This window comes from Spea bombifrons, chromosome 6 (assembly GCF_027358695.1).
Source record: "Spea bombifrons isolate aSpeBom1 chromosome 6, aSpeBom1.2.pri, whole genome shotgun sequence".
Lineage (NCBI taxonomy): Eukaryota > Metazoa > Chordata > Amphibia > Anura > Pelobatidae > Spea > Spea bombifrons.
Genome location: NC_071092.1, coordinates 36,127,107 through 36,148,205, shown reverse-complemented (window position 1 = coordinate 36,148,205; position 21,099 = coordinate 36,127,107). Strand labels below are relative to the sequence as shown.

Below are 21,099 nucleotides of genomic sequence, written 5' to 3'. Positions count from 1 at the left end.
TCTTTTTCTGCTGAGATTCAGAAATTCAGTGACATGGTTCCGTAGCAATTATTTAGAATCTATTTGATACAATCCCCAACGCATAATCCAAAGTAATCCTGTAAATTCTCTGCCCTCGTATTTGGGACCATATTGCGTTGTGGTTATTTAACCCATTTGAGTGCCAGCTGGGAATGTGGTATGTAGCTGGCCCTAAAAGCGGCCATCTTACTCGCACATTTAACAACAACTGCTGATGACCACATCAGTTTACTAAGTGGAATGTGAGCTTTGAAGAGAATTATTCAGACAAGTTACTTTTACGATTTGGTTTAACATTAAAGAGGGGATTGTGGTGGGTTTTCTGTATTTTAAATTATATATCGTGTGATAAGATGCATAGTTTACCTTAAACAAGTATCTTACATTTTTTTATAGGTTATCCTAATTAAAGTGTAAACTGTGTGTAAGATTACCACCTAATCACTATATTGGCGTGGCTGGCCAGGGCAAAATATAACCAGACTCTTGGCACACAAAGGGCTACAAACAACAAATGACCATCTCTCACACGTAAACCTGTAGATACATACATACAAAGCAATCCGTGGCAGGTGATGGCAGGTCCGATGCACTAATGGAGCACGAATCTGTGTTTCTTGTTAATTTGAGGTACAATAGAGAGTCGTAATGTTAAGTCCTCGATCTTTGGACCTCAATGTTTGCCGAGAGGGAAAACCTCCTTTGTTCTTCCCTCTGTGGATAGCGAACATACCAGATTGGAGAAGCGCAAATACTGTTACTATAAATGAACAAACTCCTGCGGAAGGTTAAGCGAGATGTTTAGATCTTCACATGTAAAGGAGTCTCAGAAGCTTTACCTGCTGTGACTGATACTAGAGGCAGGTATCGGAATTCTCGTTATAATTCTATATATATATATATATATATATATATAATACTATGTTTGGGCTTGCTCTGTGCACCTATTTATTGTGCCGATGTCTTCTGTCTCTAGAATGCCTACACAGCAGCAACAATTAATGGAACATCATTCTGTACATCCGCAAAGGACGCGTCGAGTCTCTTAGTAAAAAACCCTCCCTTTGTCTCGTACCTGAATAGATCCGGCGTGTTCCTGGTTTTTCTTGGAAAGGTAATTTGCAGCGCATTTCCAAACTATTCTGTTTCATCAGAGTCCGAAATTGGATAGAAATCTATATATTTTTTATATTTTGCAGGTGTTTGTTGCATGTTTCACAGTGTTTGGAGGACTAATGGCATTTAACTATCACCGTGAGCTACACGTCTGGGTTATCCCTTTGCTGTTAGTTGCATTCTTTGCCTATTTGGTGGCCCATAGCTTTCTATCTCTGTTTGAAACGGTTATGCACAGTCTGTTCCTGTGCTATGCTGTGGACATTGAGACGAACGATGGATCTCCTGAAAAACCTTACTTTATGGACCAAGACCTAATGGTGAGTTTTGTTGTGTTTTTTGGCCCTACCACCTAACCCATCACTTATAGTTCTGCTCCTTGGATTTCATTGAGAAAGATTGCTTTACTGAGTACTGGATAATGAAGAACTGACTATCCCTTTAAGAACATTTATAGGAAATACATGAAAGAATAAAAATGATTAAATATGGAATGAACAAGTAATCGAATCACATCCTACTATGGGGACCCAAAACTCATTTCCCTTCTTGATAACTGCTCAGCGCCTCGTAAGGGTAATACAGTAATTTGTGTAAATAACAGTACAATTGTTATTATAATTAAAATGTATAGTTTTCTTTAGCACTTTTGTAGCTAAAACAAAAATAAACAATATCCAGTTGGTTTCCTATTTCTGAATACTCTGCATTGGGACTTACAAACATAAAAGTCTAATTTGTTAAACACTCCCAAGCCTTTCTAAACGTTGGCGTCTCAGCCTGTTCAGGAGGCTCGCGTGTTGTGTAAATTGGGCAATCAGATGTGAACTCGGGCAAAACGGGAAAAGCAGTGGGAGCGTTTTAACCCGTGTTCCCGATCACGTTCATGCGAGAACACATGGTGCTGCTGGCTGTCTCACCCGATGACCAGCTCCTGGGGCAAGTCATGCACAGCCTTTTTCAACTTGCTCTGTTGGCAGAGAGGAACGTACTTTGCTTCGACGTTCCGTGGTGGATGTTGAGTTTCCTACAGTCAAGAGGGTGCGGACAGCAAAGACTAATGAGTTTCCAGTCAAGCCAGTTCTCTAAAGAGGTCAATTCCAAACTACCTACTTTTAGAATCTGTCCTGATGCCGCTTTACTGAATCTGTAATCAGTAGCAGTTGATGATGCATTTGATTTTGTGATATTACACAATAACTTGTTTTACAGGCTTTAATTCACCAATCTGGAGCAGAACCAGAGAAACTAAAGAACAGACCAGTGCAGAATGGCGAAGAGGGGACAGAACTTCAGCCAATAGCCAGAGCAGACTGAAGAGCTAGCAATCTATTCCAGCTACAGGAGGTCACAACCTAACATCACATCTCTGCACCGGGTCCAGGAGAAACATCTCATCATGAGCCGGACTGTTCTGCATCACGGATGTATCTCGGGATACAATGAAACTCGTCAGATGGAGAGCGACCTTCGCATGCAGTTTTCCCATCTGGGTCACGGCTCACAGTTTGATGGGACTGGAGGGAACGCGCACAACTATCCTCTCGGATTTTTTAAAGGATTTATTAAGACAACAATGTATTGATGCACAACAGAACTTGCCATTTTACCTACTTATGCAATAAGAATAATGCTAAGAGGTCTAACTATATTTAAATGCATGTCACGGTACATTTCTTCTGTTGCTTGCACTGTCAGATCTGGTTCATTCGTTTTTAGTGCACTTTTTTTTTTTTTTAAGCATTTCACGTTATTTTTTTTATATAGAGACTAGAGCACATTTACAACAGAAACTGAAAGCGAGATCAGTTAACATAAAAAAAAAAAACCCATATCAGTATGAAAGTATGTTAAACGCATGCATGGCTAATACCTCGCTCAGGTTGTGCCCTATGATGCGAAAAAACAATACATAGCACACTCCCCGCAGAGGGCGATATATATTGAGAGGCAATGTGGAAGAAGTTTAGGTTTGTATACACCATTTGAGGTGCCCCTGGGATTCAAGAGGACGGGCAGATTATTTACCCAACAACCCCCGAGGAGCACGAGTTGCAGAATGCGGCAGAAAAATAAATATGCACAATAGACAGAAGTGGAAGCGTCACGACATGGCCCCAACGTCTATTTCTTTAACCTATGGCTGACGAAAGGTGACTCGAGGAAGTTAACTCTCCACCTCTCAAAGTCCCACTATGTACAGTAAAACTGTACATTACATGTATGTGTTAGTCAGGTTTCAAAAATCACAGATGAGTAGAATGCCTGCCAACAGGTTTCATTCACAAATGGAAATTTGTGGTTTCAACTCCTATTACTTCGCTATCCATTACGAAGGGTCATTCCAGTGATCCTCTGCTGCAAGAACAGCTGGGCTGGCCCTGTACGATGGAAAGATAATTCAGCGAGTTCTCCGGTCTTTTCATCCATGGAATGATGTATTTTACAAGGTCGGGCTGACCTCTTGCTTATATAACAGCAAGATAAAAACCACTACTTTCTTTTGCAAAAACAAATCTCCTTTTATTCACCAATTAGTGTTTGACATCTAACCTGCCCGGGTATTTTATAAAAGCTTTAGCGTTTACAAATACTTTTTATTACTTGTGTTATACGTGTATATTTTAATCTACATATTTCATCGTGAACTTAATAGCATATATGCAGTAATATACCACCTTATATCTGGTACTACAATGTTTTAAGTCACCAATCTGGAGCAGAACCAGAGAAACTAAAGAACAGACCAGTGCAGAATGGCGAAGAGGGGACAGAACTTCAGCCAATAGCCAGAGCAGACTGAAGAGCTAGCAATCTATTCCAGCTACAGGAGGTCACAACCTAACATCACATCTCTGCACCGGGTCCAGGAGAAACATCTCATCATGAGCCGGACTGTTCTGCATCACGGATGTATCTCGGGATACAATGAAACTCGTCAGATGGAGAGCGACCTTCGCATGCAGTTTTCCCATCTGGGTCACGGCTCACAGTTTGATGGGACTGGAGGGAACGCGCACAACTATCCTCTCGGATTTTTTAAAGGATTTATTAAGACAACAATGTATTGATGCACAACAGAACTTGCCATTTTACCTACTTATGCAATAAGAATAATGCTAAGAGGTCTAACTATATTTAAATGCATGTCACGGTACATTTCTTCTGTTGCTTGCACTGTCAGATCTGGTTCATTCGTTTTTAGTGCACTTTTTTTTTTTTTTAAGCATTTCACGTTATTTTTTTTATATAGAGACTAGAGCACATTTACAACAGAAACTGAAAGCGAGATCAGTTAACATAAAAAAAAAAAACCCATATCAGTATGAAAGTATGTTAAACGCATGCATGGCTAATACCTCGCTCAGGTTGTGCCCTATGATGCGAAAAAACAATACATAGCACACTCCCCGCAGAGGGCGATATATATTGAGAGGCAATGTGGAAGAAGTTTAGGTTTGTATACACCATTTGAGGTGCCCCTGGGATTCAAGAGGACGGGCAGATTATTTACCCAACAACCCCCGAGGAGCACGAGTTGCAGAATGCGGCAGAAAAATAAATATGCACAATAGACAGAAGTGGAAGCGTCACGACATGGCCCCAACGTCTATTTCTTTAACCTATGGCTGACGAAAGGTGACTCGAGGAAGTTAACTCTCCACCTCTCAAAGTCCCACTATGTACAGTAAAACTGTACATTACATGTATGTGTTAGTCAGGTTTCAAAAATCACAGATGAGTAGAATGCCTGCCAACAGGTTTCATTCACAAATGGAAATTTGTGGTTTCAACTCCTATTACTTCGCTATCCATTACGAAGGGTCATTCCAGTGATCCGCTGCTGCAAGAACAGCTGGGCTGGCCCTGTACGATGGAAAGATAATTCAGCGAGTTCTCCGGTCTTTTCATCCATGGAATGATGTATTTTACAAGGTCGGGCTGACCTCTTGCTTATATAACAGCAAGATAAAAACCACTACTTTCTTTTGCAAAAACAAATCTCCTTTTATTCACCAATTAGTGTTTGACATCTAACCTGCCCGGGTATTTTATAAAAGCTTTAGCGTTTACAAATACTTATTACTTGTGTTATACGTGTATATTTTAATCTACATATTTCATCGTGAACTTAATAGCATATATGCAGTAATATACCACCTTATATCTGGTACTACAATGTTTTAAGTCAGCGTTTTTATATGGATTTTTTTTTTATAGATTTATGAGATTAAATCAGCAATTATGTCATTGGTAAAACAGAAGCTGTATTCTAGAGAATATTTATCCACCGCATAATGTGCCAATTACTTCATTGCTACAGTCATGGCTACTGAGAAGATGGATATGAATAATTTTAAACTAGATAATAAAGCCGCAGTCTCTAAGCTTTTTTGGGTATAAAAACTGTTTTTCTTTAGAGAACCGAGGAACCCCGATTATGAAGAATTGTCACCCTGTCTTTTCAGCTGTAGCTCCAGAAAAACCGACATCCAATTATCCCGGAATAAATACGGGTCGGCACAAATATATTCCAACCTTACTTAAAGTCTGAACCCGATTTTTGTTTGGCTCATCGCTGAGGGAAAAACAAAAACAGAAACAAAAACAAAAAAAAAAAAAAAACAGGAAATTGTACTTACAACCAAACGTGGGGTTTTTTTTTCTTTTGTTTTGGTTTTTTTTGCCTTAAAGGGCTAATCGTAGTATAATGCCAGTAAAATCGCTAAAGGCAGTGACACTGGTGATAAATAACATCCAACAGTGTAGTTTACTTTATATTAATTTATCTTTAAAAAGTCATTGCCGAGCTGTTCCACTTCAAAACAATGCAATGTCATACTGCTCCGTTACCAAAGTCTGTTTTAATCATAAACGGGAATAAAAAACCTAAGCTTTCTATTTACATGTATATTTTAAAGCGATTATCCGTTTACAATCACAAGCAGCATTTAAAGCATTCCCACAAATACATATAAGCTTATAAGGAGCTGGGTTAATGTCTCGTTTGCCCATTTTGCTGTAGAAGTGAACCCAGAGCCCTTACCCATTATTTAGCTGGGCACAGATCACACGTTATAGTCATTTGCTACATCTTCCCCAAAATGTAGCAGGAACTTCATTATCGCAGTGGCACAATGTCAAACCGCAACAATAAACGCAACACTAAGCTTTTGTGAAAATGGAGCTCGCGCCATGAACTTCATCGCTTGTCTGCCTATTAATAAACTATGTCCGGACGCAGGGCAGGGCTAACTAATTCAAGAGAAGAAACTGAATATGCAACAAACCAAACCATTACATAACGTGATCTCTTCAAAGAAAAAAAATATCAAAATTTATTTATAAAAAAATACATTGGGATCAGTTTATGCTGAGAAATGTGACAATAAATATACATAACAGAAATGAAGCAAATACTACATGGGTACAATATGGCACGGAAAAATATAAATGCAAATTTAAGCATTAACCCTTGCAGGGACAAACTGTCTGCAGGTACAGGCAATTAAGTTTGCAAGGGAGTTAAGACATTTGCATGGTCCTAAAAAACAACCGATACAGATTTCCTTGAATTAAAGACAGAAAAGGGAATGTAGAGCAGGTTAAAATCCCTCTGGCTTTCTTACATGGATCCCATCACAGAAACATCACAGATAGCTGTCCAGAGAGAGACTGGTCTTAACTTCCATACAAGCTCCTCGTCATCCTTTGTTCAGCTCACAATGGGTTACGGACCACTTGTGTTTAATATCCTTTTACACAAACACAGTAGCGATCCATAGATTGAGAGATCTTCCTCTAACCGGCCCTTCTGGAACCAAGTTTTAATGTTATTACAACAAACATGCCAAGATTATACATGCGCGTGGCTGGAGGAAAACAATATAAAAACGGTTCTTCTGTCCTGCTTCAGTGTGTGACCCTCTAGGATCAAGTCCGGTGTGATGGGCGTAAGAAAGCCAGAGTGCGCAATATTTATATGGTGGAAAACAAAAAGCAGGTAATACTTCTTTATAGAATCAATCTAACATACGGTTGGCAATGGAATAAAAAGGACCATAAAAACATTTACCTACCCACCGCTATACCATCAGTTTCAAAACTACCACCCACTGAGAAAATTGGATAAAAGGCAGATTCTTTATAACACTCACTCCATGATACATATAGCAAAAATGCATAGTCCTGACATGGCATAACTCACTGTACAAATGCTCCCTTCATTATTCACAGTATTCCTTTTACTTCATATGCAATTATTGGTAATGCTGCAGAATAAACCAGTCTCAGCACTAGAAGGCAACTAGGGATAGAAGGCAGAAACGAAGAAGGAATGTAAGGCAAAAATTTGTTTCCATATTAAAGCATAGTAGTGTTTAAGGAAGACAAGTAAAATTACACAAGGCTAGCTTGGTCTTAATTGAATAAAATAAACTAATAAACAGACTACACCGTATACATCTAATAATCGATGCCCTGGTCGCTGTACTGCCCGTGGTAATCTCTCGGGTAGTCATCTGGATACTCCCCGGGATAGTCATCGTGATATTCTGCCTGGTAGTCGCTGTCGCTGATTTCAGAGCCGTTTGTTCCGGTGCCTTGGCTTCCGTTATGGATAATGGGTTCTGTTGGTGCAGCACAGTACTTGGGATCATATACCTGGCGCCCGAGGCCATACACACTCATGCCTTTCTGAGAGGCCACTTTGTTGGTTCCCATTTGTAATGAAATGGTAGAGTTATCCATTGGCTGCAAGATTCCTTTCTGATCATAGATATCTCTTCTGGTTCCCGGAGCAGACATGCCAGCCTAGCAAAACAAATATAGAATATTTCAATTAAATAAGATGTCTTTAAAAATATTTAAATATGCAAGTTGATTTATATAAATATTACACACAAATAATTTAAAAGCAAATTAGAGCCCTTAAATATATAATTTAACATTAAACAGGTTTTCAGCGAAGGGAAGGCAAGCTTTAGTATAGCGACAGGATTTTTGTGCGTTAACCATCGTTGCGTACATTGTGTTTTTGTGCAAACTATTTGGAACTTTATTGCAAGTTAACGGTGGATACAATGTAAGACAAATCTAATGTCATACATCATTGGACAGCACAAATGACAAATAACGGCCATTACTTTCAGACAAAAGGCAGGAACCACACAATAAAATAAAGAAAAAACCTTATTACCTGGCTAGCACCCTTGTTTGTTCCCATCTGTAAACTTATTGTTGTCTGATCATATGGCTTATCAGTCTGCATTTTTGGGTCATAAAGGTGCCTTCTGGTTCCATACGCCGTCATTCCAGCTTGACTGGCACATTTGTTGGTTCCCATCTAAATGCAAATAAAAAGTTATAAGCAGATGTTATCTATTAGCAGTAAACTGGGTAATTGTTAGCAATGGCATGCTTAAAGTGCCTGTAGTGAGCTAGTGGCATTTTTGTGTATATATTAAGGCTCAGTGGCCACCTTTCATGTACATTAACAGGGGAGCAAACTCTGGGCAGGTTCCAGACTGAACCTGATTGATGTGTGGATTACATCTCTGATAAAGGTTACAAAGAACAGTAAAAGCATTCGCATACACAGGCATAGATATGTAGTGGCGTCACTGACATTTGTTTACTGGGATTACCTATAACTTTTGGTTAAAACCATTTTTACCATCATGAAAGCTGAGGCAGGGCCACAAACATATAATCAAATTCCCCATCCCATATCACTTTCCCTTTGCCTCGTGAATCTTTACAAAGACTACCTGAACAAATCAACAATAAATCTGTGACATAATGAGAGATAACTGTTTTTATATAGAGTTACATAAAATGCGTAAACACCATTACATATGTACATATTTTACTGAATAAAAAGGAGACATATCTGCTTTACCAAGCCCACTACAGACACACACGTTCCATATCAAACATGCTGCAGCGGAGTCTGACAAACAGTGCCTAAAAGCCACTTCATAGTTATAGTATCTTTAAACATACGGAGTTATACATCATAAAATAAATCCTACGATGTGTAGATTATTCACAAGACTTCTATCTTGCATAATGCATCTTTACCTGTAACCCAATCACACTTTGTCCCGCTTTTAGTTTCCCTTCGTCAAAGTGCCTCTTCTGCTTTTCAGCATACTTCACACCAATGTCTACTGTAGTGTGGAAGCCTTTTGTTTTTGCCTGCAAAAAAACAATTTTCTGTTAAATTTCAAAATGGAAACAATGTTTAGCATTAAATCCACCTGCAGCAGACTGTTAACGGACATGTGCCTGGAAGATATGAAGATAAACACCCCCCACGCAGTCTTTGTATCTGTGATAGTGGGGAGAGTTGGTATAGATCAAACTAAAGTAGATTATGCAAATGGATATATTTGGTATAAAATCTGTGAGGACTAGTCTTAATTAACTGAACCCAGAGGAAACACTGCTTACCAAACCAGCTAGAGAAACCAGAGAAATTTGAACTTGAGTCATGTTTGCATTCTCAAAAAGGTCATTTGCTTCAAAAATATCGTGTGGCTTCATCCCATACTCCTGCATAGCTTTAATGAAGTTTCCAATATTCTCCAGCTGCAGAGAGAAGATAAGTCGTTACGAGGCATAAATCACCATCCGGTTAACACAAGACTAAGTATGAAAAGCAGCAAGAACGCAATGCAAAACTTCGGAGCAAATTTGAAACGCTGAATTAACTGAAAGCACCCAAAAAGAATTACCTTGTGCCAGTTGATTTTTGCATCATTTATTTTCTTGACGGAGCCGGGCTGCAGCTTGTTAATAAGACTAAAGATAGATTCGAGAGAAAAAAAAAAGTTTAACACGTGCTCATGATAGTCTTAAAGCTCACAAAACTTCTACATGAATGCACTTTGGCTAAAAATGTACAGACTTGGCCCATTTACACATGATACGTACATATATACGCGCTATTAGTCCATCCAATTCAGAGACATCACCCATACCAGAGCATCACTTATCCCAAGGCTACCCCCTGCTCCATCTTTTTTTACAGGTACCAAGTTCCACCAGAGAACAAGCAGAAACAGAGCCTTCGAGACACTAATAGTCCCGCCATAAACATGTTCACTTTACAAAGCACTAACTATCGATCGAACTATAAAGCATTTCTCTCAAACCCTACATTTTAGGATTCAATACACTAAAAAAACATAATAACATGTTACAGATTATAATAAGTACCTATTCAAAATAAACAAGGCACGCACAAAAGATATGAGATGACAGGATCAGTATAATTATTCATCCCCACTATATTTTCCGTTACATTGCTGTTGATTGGAGAAGAGAACGGTAGGGCAGCAAACGGTTAGATAACGCAATTGACTGCCACCACCTCATTCAGATGATTATTAAACTAAATACCTCAAATATAATAAAAAAAAAAAAAAACAAGCCATAGATAGTTTAAACTATGTTCTTCCTCCTTAAGATTAATGAAACGGCTGCAGTCATAAGAGGAAACTACTCTCCAGAGAATATCATTATTGGAAGATGTCCACTATGTTAACTATTATGCAGAGGCTTTCAGAGTCATAGTGTACGTATTAAACCACATTTCCCATGTGGAAACAGCTTTTGGGATGTATCAATGCATTTAAATAAATTCAGTAACTGCACAAAGCGCCACAATCTCCTCGCATGGCCTTTTCAGGATTAGGCCATGTGTCGCTGCCTACTATATTGGCTAGGCCATAGCAGTCTGCATCAGGGAACCATAACTAGTCCTCATGGCCTGCAGGCAATGGGGGGGGGGGGAATTTACAGCTAAAACAGTGAAAAAAGGGTTCTTTACAGTAAGAATAAAAATGCGGAATTCACTCCCTACACAGTAATATAACAAGTTATAAGGACAGGATTAGCTACAGCTTGCCGATGCAGTTAGAAATCAGATTGCCTTCTGGATCAACAGCAAGGTTGAACTTGGACTTGTGTCTAATTTCAACCTAAATTACTATGTTACCGTGTGAAAACCGATTTAAAACATTATTCTGCAAAAAAAACAAACAGATATTGGCCTTAAATGCAGGCTGCATTCTTACTTGCAAAGAATGACTCCATCCCTCAAGCCAAGCTGGAAGTTTTCACCGATACTCATGCCAGTGACTTCTTCTATCCAAAGACGAAGCTCATCTTCCACTTGAGGGTCATATTTCTGTGCAATCTGGGGGTGAAAAGCAGAAAAAAAAAATGTTAGAGCTGTGTCCAATTTTCCTTATGTTTCTTTCAAATTTAGCAGAAGCCAAATAAGTCATCACATTAACAACAAGTTCAGCGGTTTATCAAAGCAGTTCCTAAACTCCACGCATTAATACGGGGAACGTATTCTGTGATCCTGGGCACACAATATCAGCAACACACCGGAGAGAAGCAAAAACACTGTAAGAAGGCTTGTTGGAACTGCATTCACGGTAATGAAAGCCGTGAGGTTGCATGCGAATAAAGGCAATACAACCGATGAACCAGAAGATTATGGGCGCTCCAAGCATCAGCCACAAACATACTAGCATTGAAGGAAGAGACAGACATAGCCTCTTCAACTCAGTCTTTGGCTTGAAAAGGACCCAGTATGTGCGGTAAAGTCTATCCAACCGTATCATATAGCATGGAATACAGCAGGAGTTGGTTTGAAATGACAACTGAATCGCTGCGAGGCAGTGCATACAGGTCTGCTACGCCACGGTGTTGTTGGTATTAAGGTAAAAGAAAAGAGCCAAACATGTGGGCTTGGGATAACGATTTGCCATAATATTAAATGAAATCAATACAACATACTGTGTAAAAAACGCCATGGCCAGGGGTCAGTTTTTTGCCCCTGAAAATGTTTTATATTTATTTGTAAGGTTTTGATCATATCGCCCCTCTCCTTTCTACGGTGATGCTCCACTATCACATGTTCCCTTAATAGATATATCTCATAATCAAGAAATCGTTCCTATTCTAGAGATATTGCACAAAACATATGTAATAAAATACATTAATTGATTAATGGCAAATTTATAAGTTAGCAGATTTAGGCCATTTAATAAACTGATAAACCAATACATAAAATTAGTAAATCAAGGTACTTTTAATACATTGACACACTCCACACTATCCAACAACATATACCAACACACCACTATAGAGGGAAGAGATTCCGTTCTTATTTACTAAACCTTACCTACGAACAAAAAACATTCTTTTGAATATAAAGTTTGACATCCAATAGAAAAATCCTTGTGATTCAAAGTGTCCCCAAATATGTGAATCCAGAACTTGTTTTCTGCTATTTTGCATTAGTTATTCAAATGCAGGACCACAAAGATTCTCAGTTCAGTCCATTTAAAACTCCAGAATTGGAGGAGTCATGAATCCCGACTCAAATATTCTATATACATTTTATAAAAACTCTATTGGTATGAAGTGCCAAGAGCCGAGCAGATCTCCAAATCACCCTTCTTAGAAGGCAGCAACATTTCTTTTTTCTAGTTTATACCAGGTGTTGCTTTAATGGCGCTTTTTACATTTCAAAACTGCATTAACCGTATTTGCTCGATTATAAGACGACCCCCCCAAAGTTTCAATATTTATGAAAAAAGAAAAAGCCTAAATACAAGACTACCCTATAGGAAAAAAGTTTAGTAAATGTTAATTCACATGTTCATATTTAATAAAAATAAAAAATTGAAAAAAGGAATTTTTTTATTTTTTTTATTTTATTTGCCAACCTGCCCCCCAGTTATGCACATCTGCCCCACGGCTTGCTACTCCTCCCCCCAGATATGCCTTATTCCCCCAATATGCCACTCTGGTGTCTAGTGGGGGCAGCCGGTGGACGTCTGCGGGATGGGCGTAGACAACCTCTGCTGCCTGTTAGTTCCCCTGGGGCTTCTATGACTGAGCACCGGAAGGTCATCTCACACCAGTGCTCTGTCATAGAAGCCCCCCAGAGGAAGTGCCAGCAGCGCTGCGGGGGAACTGGATTTTAGTCTTCTAGTGAGACCGCTATTTGAGGTCTGATTATAAAACGATCTTGAATATAAGACAAGGGGTATTTTTCAGAGCATTTGCACTGGAAAAAAACCTCAGCTTATAATTGAGCAAATACGGTAATAAATAACCATCAGGATACGAGTGAAGCAAACAGTATTTGCTATACACACACACACACATACATACACAATGCCCTACTGTCAGATTGATAAGCCGTGTAATTTACACAAGCTCCTTTTTTTATTTTTCTACACATACCCAAAACCTTAATATGATTTATAGGCACAAACACTTAATCACTGCAGCAAGAACCATTATACATCAAACACTACTGTAGGGGTGCCGATAGTTGTATGTAATACATCAATAAGACAAAAGTTTGAGGATTGTTTTTATTATAGTACCAAAAAAAAAAAAAAAAAAAATCCATGATGTTCTTTAACAGATTCTCATCACCTAAGGATTAATGGATAGACTATATGAGGACAAGCTGTCCAGAAACATAAGTCGCCCCAATGCACAAAATCACAAGCAACCCTCTTATCACATTACTTAATCTCTAGTTTAGTTGCGAAACAAAGTAATGTTCCTCTACCAGGGTGTTAAGTTGTGCAAAACATCCATCACTTGAAGATGGGGGATATGCAAACTGTTTCATCATCTCTCTGACAGACTTTTAATGTTCTGCACGCAGCACCCAAGCGTTTCACATGACCTAAGTAGAGAAAAATCTTGTTTCAAATTTCACCACAAGTCCTGGCTTTCTGCCAAACGTTATACACTTTTCCTGTAGGGTTTTCGGTGGGAATCTTACAGTCTTTCCTTAAAAGGATGCGACGGGCACTATGTGATCCCCTCGCTAAAGTCATTTGCCTCAATGTGGCTAAAATTCAGAAGCATAAAATCTTTATCTACATCAATATTCCACAGACCGAGCCAGGTAGCTGCCTGAATATATACCGAAAAAAGAATGTCATGAAAATGCCCGCTGCCCGCTTCCCGCTGTCCCTGCCAGCCGGTGGAGCGCGGCAGGACTAACAGCGATGTGTGTGTCGCCTGAATATAAAGAGGATTACATTGGTCATTGACAAGTTGAAAATTATTTTGGAACTCAGCTGTAAGAAATTACTTTTTTGTGAGAACAGAAGAATTTAATAAGATTGCAACAGACATGACATCTATCTTACATCACTCAGACACTTTCAGACGATAGAGTCATTTTACTGCAAGCAATTTTCACAAGAGCCTCTGCCATGCAGGCAGGGTCTCAGCATTATATATTTTATTGGGGGGTTTTGTCCGAGACTTGAGCCGAGGTAAGGAGCACGGGGGATGGGCACCTATAAACTAAATGCTGAATTAGTTTCTAGCTCATTATCTTGGCTTAAATTCTTGTGTCTGTATTATAGTTATAAATGACACCGATAACTGTACCACGAGCGCCAAAGATACACCCTACAAAAAGGCCATCACTTGTAATCTGACGTGCTTTAAGCAATACAAGCTTTTATATACAAGTTCAAATCATCAGGCATGGAAACACAACTGGTGAATCTCATTCTTCCTCTCAAAGAAGTGTAGAAAACAAGGATGTTAATAAGCAGCAGTTAAAAAATGCAGTATGTGGCAACATAAGTGAAAAGCATTGTTATTGTAAGCTCCTTAGGCGAGAACGAGAGAAGGAGGCCATTTATTTGCTAAGCAGCTGTGGCCACCATCTACCACTGAAATCCAATGTACTGATGAAAAATAACCAATAACAAATAACCATAACTGGAATATCTCCAGAATAAACTACAGCGAGTAGAAAACAAGCTATAGATGCTATGTTTTTTAATGCTAAAAGGTTGTGTACCCCATGGTATGTTTCAATGACTCAGCAATACCTGGTGTTACAACCCACCCGCCAACCTCACGTGAATCTCACCGACCCACTTCACAGATCCCCCTATCCTGTGCTCAGCTCATCACCACTGTCAACGAGAACAGCAAATACCTCCCTGAATTATATAACGTGGCCACGCTCGGTGGAAGGGCATTAGCGCATCTTCAGATGTCTTTCCAGTTCTGGTAATCGCTACATTTCAGTAACCGATTGCCGTACAGTTTTTCCTGGCCTCATGCACAACTCCAACACAGTAAGACCACATTCCCCCGACTGCCACGGTGTTCGAGGGTTATAGATAAAGATAATGGGTGCAAATTGGAAGTTACCCCATCTAATAAAATGCACCTGCTTGGTGATTTTATCCATAACCCCAACAGTATAAAAGCCATTCCACAATGTAACAAAACTATTTCAACGTATATATAAACTAAAGTTAAGATGGACATAAGCTGCTGCAATGAGTAGCCACATCACGTTCTGCACAGCCAATAAAAGATATCAAACTAATGTGCTTTACACCTCCATTACTTTAATATTAAACACAATGGCCGCCAATGCCTATCCATAACTAGCAGTATGCAGCTCTCAGCAGGTCTTTGTGTTTATCTGGAAAGCCTGCAATAAGCAGAGAATGAATTAAAGCTAGCCATGCTCGGAGAAACTTGCTTTGCAATACAGGCCATGTAGAGTACTAACTCAGTACGACACGACAAACGTACAAATCCAGCCAATTCTATTACGGGGTTAATGAGGTTAATCTAGATTATATGCACAATTATTCTGCAAGCAAAAATGACTTAGAATATACCTAAAAGCTAAATTCAACGGATCAATCCATGCATTAGTACCGCTGGCAGCCATAAGCCACGCGCTGCGCAGGAAGATCCATTAGTCTGCTTTGTTGCTGGCAGGTAGCTGATGGTTTCATACGTTCTTTATACTCCATGAAAAAGTCTTATTAGACCGATTATGGAGGAGGTGCATCTCTCACAGTACACCAACAGCAGATAATGTATTTGCCCTTTATGCAATGCAAACTTAATTAGAAAGCAGAAATCTTAAATTTTACTTTCCCCAACCGCAAAGTTAAAACCACAAGAAAGGATGGTTAAAGCTAACATAATTTATTAGCATACAATCCAAAACACATTAATAAACCACTAAAATGGAGGCTTCGTAACATGTCCCTTAACAGAATCCTACAAAAAATGCACAAAGCTTCAAAAACAGCATCCATTGTTGCCGAATCAGCACTTTCCTGCAAGCATTTACAGCACCCCAGAGACCTGCAAGGATTTGATTAGCTGAACGGTGACCCGTCTGTTATGAACTAGCATATAAAAGGGCGTGGGGCTTATATTTAACGCCATGTTAATGCCACACAAACGCTAAAAGCTGCAAAATTATTTTTGCAGCTCAGCAATAAGAAAGCACACACCGGAGCTGGAGGGGCTATTGAAATGTAGAAAGCAGCGGTGAGCCTTTGTGCCTGCGCTGCTTGGCTGCGGATCCGGGAAGCAGACAATGAGTATTCTGTATGCAGAGCCCACACCATTGGATGCTTCTCTGCCCAGAAGCCATGAGGTAAGGCCCCTGGAATGCAATAGGGGGGAAGGGGTGGAGAGGGATGAGAGGGGATTTTTTCCCCTTGCATTTTCCCAGACATTGCAGGCAAAGCCAATTACCATCCAGCAGACAGACAGACAGCACCTTCATCCTCCTGAGTTTCATCTTACAAACTCACATTGCAAAAGGAAATTACACGGAAGATCTGTCTGTCACTGGTGGCAGCAAAACACAAACATACAGCCATCTCATCGACACACTCCAAAAGGGAATATTAAAAAGCGTCCATATCCACATTTCTGCGATAACCTTTGGTTTCCAAAGTGCGCACACGCTGGGGGGGTCATGTCTTTCCACTATAGACAACTCGTGCCTGGTGGGCAATCGCTGACACCCCTTGGGAAGGCATTCTGTAGACAATAAGTTATTCCCAAACACACAGCCAAACACACGGCAGAAAGATAACATCACAGGTACACAGCAACATTTTTAATTACTTTAAGAGCCTATGGAAGCTCGTGGAGCCAGATCTAATACAACAAGAATAGCTGAGCTTTCACAGAGGGGCAACGTCATCGATGACGTTATTTATTTGGTGCCCAAAGCTGCATCATATCATTAAAAAGTGTTTACAAAATAGGCTAAAACTGCAAAAGTATGGAAATTCCATTTCATAACGAAATGCTGACAGTAGCAGAGCAGCAAATGTACAGCCCCAATCTGTCTAATAAAAAGAAACTATCATACTTTATTAAAGTGGATGCCACATCAGCCGAGGGCTGGGATAAAGAAACGGCATCAGAGGGAAGGTTTAGTAACAAAAACTTCATACAAAGTAACCAATCTTTTTTTATTTGCGTGTAATTACCTACTTTGGCCACTAGGAGTGCAAGCGATGCGGTTAAGATGAACACACAAACAGGGCTTCATTAAAGGTGTACCTCAGAGTGCCACTATATATTCTATACATAGTATTATATATATCGGTGTCAATATGAAATATAGCGCATAGTTTGCTAGTGTAAATACTATTAATTCCTGAAACCCTTTCGCAAAAGCTGAACAAATATGCTTAGAGAGAAAGATCTGTAGGAGGCGGGGGAGGTTTCGGCCAGGAAGGAATAAATCCGTGCAAATTAATAGAAAATGGAACTAAAATCTGTTAAAAGCTTTACAAACCCAGACTGTCAGCCAAATCAATGCGATTCCTTACAAGCGGATCCTGGCTCCACATGAAAGCCATGTTGTGTGTGGCTGGACTAGTCCTGAGGATCCTGCTACGCAGACCTCCCGCAATGGGATCTATTTTAATGTTTTGCTTTCGCATACCCATCATCTCTATGGTACATCCATCTCTACAGGTCTGGCCTTTATAAGCCCTCACTTGTATAAAATGTAGCAGGCAGCTTATTGTAACGATTTACACGACGTTACTTGACTCCGCTATCTGCGCACCGCTAACCTACGGGATGGAGAGTTTCAATGATAATGATGTATTCCGAGATGAAGTAGGCGCCGCCCGGGGCTTTGGCCCTACACTCCCCACTGCTGGGTTCTGTATCCCACCACCATGAAAAACACGGACTCCCCGTGCACAATGCGTTACCTTGTTTTTGACCTCGGCGGACAGCCCGTAAGCCGGTCCCTTATTGAAATGCGTCATGGTGGCTATCCGTGTGTGTGGTACGTGAGGGTCACCGTCTCTCAGCAGCAGCTCCTCTAACCCGACTGAACCGGCGCGAACAGAACCTTCTAGTCTCCGCTCCTAGTTAGGGGGATGCGAAATAGGCGTGTCTCTGGCCAAAAGGATAAAAAGGCGGAGATGTGAAGAACGAAACTCGTTCACCAATGGAAAAATCGTGGAGTGAGCCCCGGGGGGAGGGGCTAAACGAGAAAGGTTCGCCAATTGGTTGTTGCTCTCTCGCAGTAATTGCTGATACATTGCAATTGAAACTTAGGAATTGACCTATTCGCTACTGAGGGATAAAAATGCGAGACATTGTTCCCAACGGCAAGTGCACTGTCACGTGACCTACAATACATTGGAGGGTCTTTGCCATTAAACCCCCAGGCATAGTGTGTTTATGGGGGGGGCACATTGTGTTAGGCAATTATTATTACTGATTGTGATGATACTTTCTGAAGATTGAGCTTTGAATAGCATCAACCTACCTTTATAAAGTCCAATGCAATAGTAAACATATTTAATAGACTCATAACCACTCATCATACATGTCATCAGCCCATAACCCCAAGGCACCCCTCATCTATATTGGCGATCGTGTGGCAGATCCCATCCTTACATGAGCCTGACAGCAGATAGGAACCACTGGGACCATCTAGTCTGCCATTTTTCCTGCTGTAGAGGCTCAAGTGGAAGAGAGAGAGGGCGCCGAGTGGTTTTCACTTACCAAGTTGTCAGTACCCGCTTAGCGCCCTCTCTTTCTCCTCTGCGAGCCCTCTAGCTCGGTGTCAGTGCCGGTTTGTAATGCTGAGCGCCGGAAGTGACGTCAATTTCCGGTGCTCAGCATTACAAGCCGGCACCGTGGCAGAGCAGGGAGACTCACCGTAGGACTGTTTAAAGGTAAGTACAAAGGGGGGGGGGTAAGATAATGGCGTCGGCGAAGTTTAAAATGTCGTTTTAAACAGTTTAAAATGGCATTTTAAACTTCGCCCCAGGCGACATTATGTCTAGGCCCGTGGGGTTCAGGACAGAGTCCAGGTTATATGAATGGCCCTATTGGAATAGAATGGAGTTCATTGAGGAGTACGGTGGGAACTCTTGCCTTAGTTGTGCCTCCATCCACACCCTCGGATACCTGAAATGTCGGGCAGTATACACCCCATTGCCCCAGAGCTGTGGTCCATCATTTTTCTACTTGTTATCCAAAAGCCATGTTTTGGGCATCCGAGTCCTGGATGTAATGGAAGTTCCTATGAGTTACTTTAAGGAAAACTGATCGATTTCCATTTTTTAAAACAGCGAATTTGTATAACAAAGTTACTAAGCAAGTTCCATTGGCTCGTGCAGAGTATCATCTACCCAACTAGTAACTCATGCTCCAAATGTAGTGCATTATCCACATCGAACTGGAAATTTCCAAGGGTTTTCTTTGGATTCAAATAAAACCACAAAATCAAAAAGCAAAGGTTAGTGTTCCGGCAGCGGGGTGATAAGGGTGACGGGCTGAGATCATGGGAAGACCGTTTGTCTGGCACTGGCCACAAAACAGTAATAAACGCCAATACAAATAATATTTCCTTCAAATATGTTTTGTAAATTTAAAGTGCATCGGAGCCAAGTGCATTATAGCGTTAACCCAGCATGTTTCCACCAGCATGTTTACCGGCGGTGATTGCATCAGTCATTGTTGGATACATAGAGGTTCCTGTTTGGCTTCAAACACCTGTTGCAAACTCAGCGAAAAGGTCCGGCGGAGCAGGAGAGTCCCTTTGAATCGGCTGTAAATAGTACATTACTCCCAAAACTGAACAATGAACTTGGCCGCATCGGTTCAACACGTAGGAATCAAACTAAAGTCTGCCTAGATCTCTTCTTTAAAGTTTGTTGCGTGATACAGAGAAGGGTCTCTTTAATATTAATTATATTAATCAGAGTAAAAATAGCTAGTGATATAAAGTAATGAAATGTATATACAACAGGCTGGAAGACCAGGGCCACTTTTCCCTCTGTACCTTAATAAATAATTACAGAATGCAAATCCACCAATGTGTGAGATGCTTTAATAGCCAATTGAATTGAGAGAACCCACCTTGGGAGACAGCTATCATACCATTATGACTGTCCTCCCCATTCAATTATTCCTCCCCTTTTGTTCAGTTACCCCTTCCCTGCGAAATGCTTGCCGAGCCAACACTGAGGCTGGCTGGTGGTAAATATGTCCTGCGAGCTCAATAGCAATGGGGTAAGTAAAGGGGCAAAATATCTTAAAGGCACCACCCAACTTTATATATGATGGCTGGACTGTCCCTTTCAGATATCTCCGATTATATCTCCCTCTTGACTTACCACTGATGGTATTAAGCACAGTTCTTTTCTGCTAAATCAAGATCATTGAATATGACACAGAAATCTTACCAGAAAAGTCCCTTTTAGAGATGCGGAAAAAAAATCTAGAAATAAGGATTTAACCTGAGAACATAACTGGGAGCAAAGCCATCTGTTTATAATGTGCCTGGAAGAATTCGCCAGAAGACAGGTATGAATTATGTTGTTTATACGTAAGATTTCAGACTCACGTTCTTTTATGTTTTCATTTAGGTGGATTGGAAGAAACACATTCCAAAAGAGTATTTGGTGCTAGCAAAAGGGGGATTAAAGCCCATAAGCATGTGAATGACTCTCCTCGGGCTTTAAAGGGTCTATAGAATTCTGACCTGTGACATCGGAAATGAGGTACATGTGACTCAGGAACTATGTATGGAATTCACCTGCGTTTCCCTGATTAGATTATCAGCTCCGCTGCTTCTAT

At 40.3% G+C, this 21,099-nt stretch overlaps 2 protein-coding genes across 3 annotated transcripts in view; one reads left to right on the top strand and one right to left on the bottom strand.

Moving 5' to 3' along the window:
* The window catches only part of SLC44A3 (solute carrier family 44 member 3), a 32,313-nt gene extending 29,090 nt beyond the window's left edge, over positions 1-3,223 (top strand). For both annotated transcript variants that reach the window (XM_053469950.1, XM_053469951.1), the window contains 3 exons: positions 998-1,135; positions 1,221-1,457; positions 2,350-3,223. In XM_053469950.1, coding sequence (XP_053325925.1) covers positions 998-1,135; positions 1,221-1,457; positions 2,350-2,454 — 480 coding nt within the window. In that variant the 3' untranslated portion in view covers positions 2,455-3,223. The remainder of the gene's footprint in view (positions 1-997; positions 1,136-1,220; positions 1,458-2,349) is intronic.
* Positions 3,224-6,444: 3,221 nt separating this feature from the next.
* On the bottom strand, positions 6,445-18,349 carry CNN3 (calponin 3). Its single transcript, XM_053469276.1, has 7 exons — positions 18,213-18,349; positions 11,220-11,341; positions 9,876-9,942; positions 9,592-9,729; positions 9,220-9,336; positions 8,336-8,482; positions 6,445-7,950 (listed from the first exon to the last, which is right to left on the bottom strand). The coding sequence occupies exons 1-7, from the start codon at positions 18,267-18,269 to the stop codon at positions 7,603-7,605; spliced, it is 996 nt and encodes a 331-aa protein (XP_053325251.1). The 5' UTR covers positions 18,270-18,349; the 3' UTR covers positions 6,445-7,602.
* Between the last annotated feature and the right edge of the window lie 2,750 nt (positions 18,350-21,099).

What these genes read in the sequence shown, in the direction of transcription:
- CNN3 (XM_053469276.1), bottom strand. Translation starts at nt 18,269, where the DNA reads ATGACGCATTTCAATAAGGGACCGGCTTACGGGCTGTCCGCCGAGGTC. An exon ending in CAAAAATCAACTGGCACAAG is followed by an intron (nt 9,730 to 9,875) that starts GTAATTCTTTTT and finishes TTCTCTCTGCAG; the next exon opens with CTGGAGAATATTGGAAACTT. An exon ending in TGGTTTCTCTAGCTGGTTTG is followed by an intron (nt 9,337 to 9,591) that starts GTAAGCAGTGTT and finishes GTTTTTTTGCAG; the next exon opens with GCAAAAACAAAAGGCTTCCA.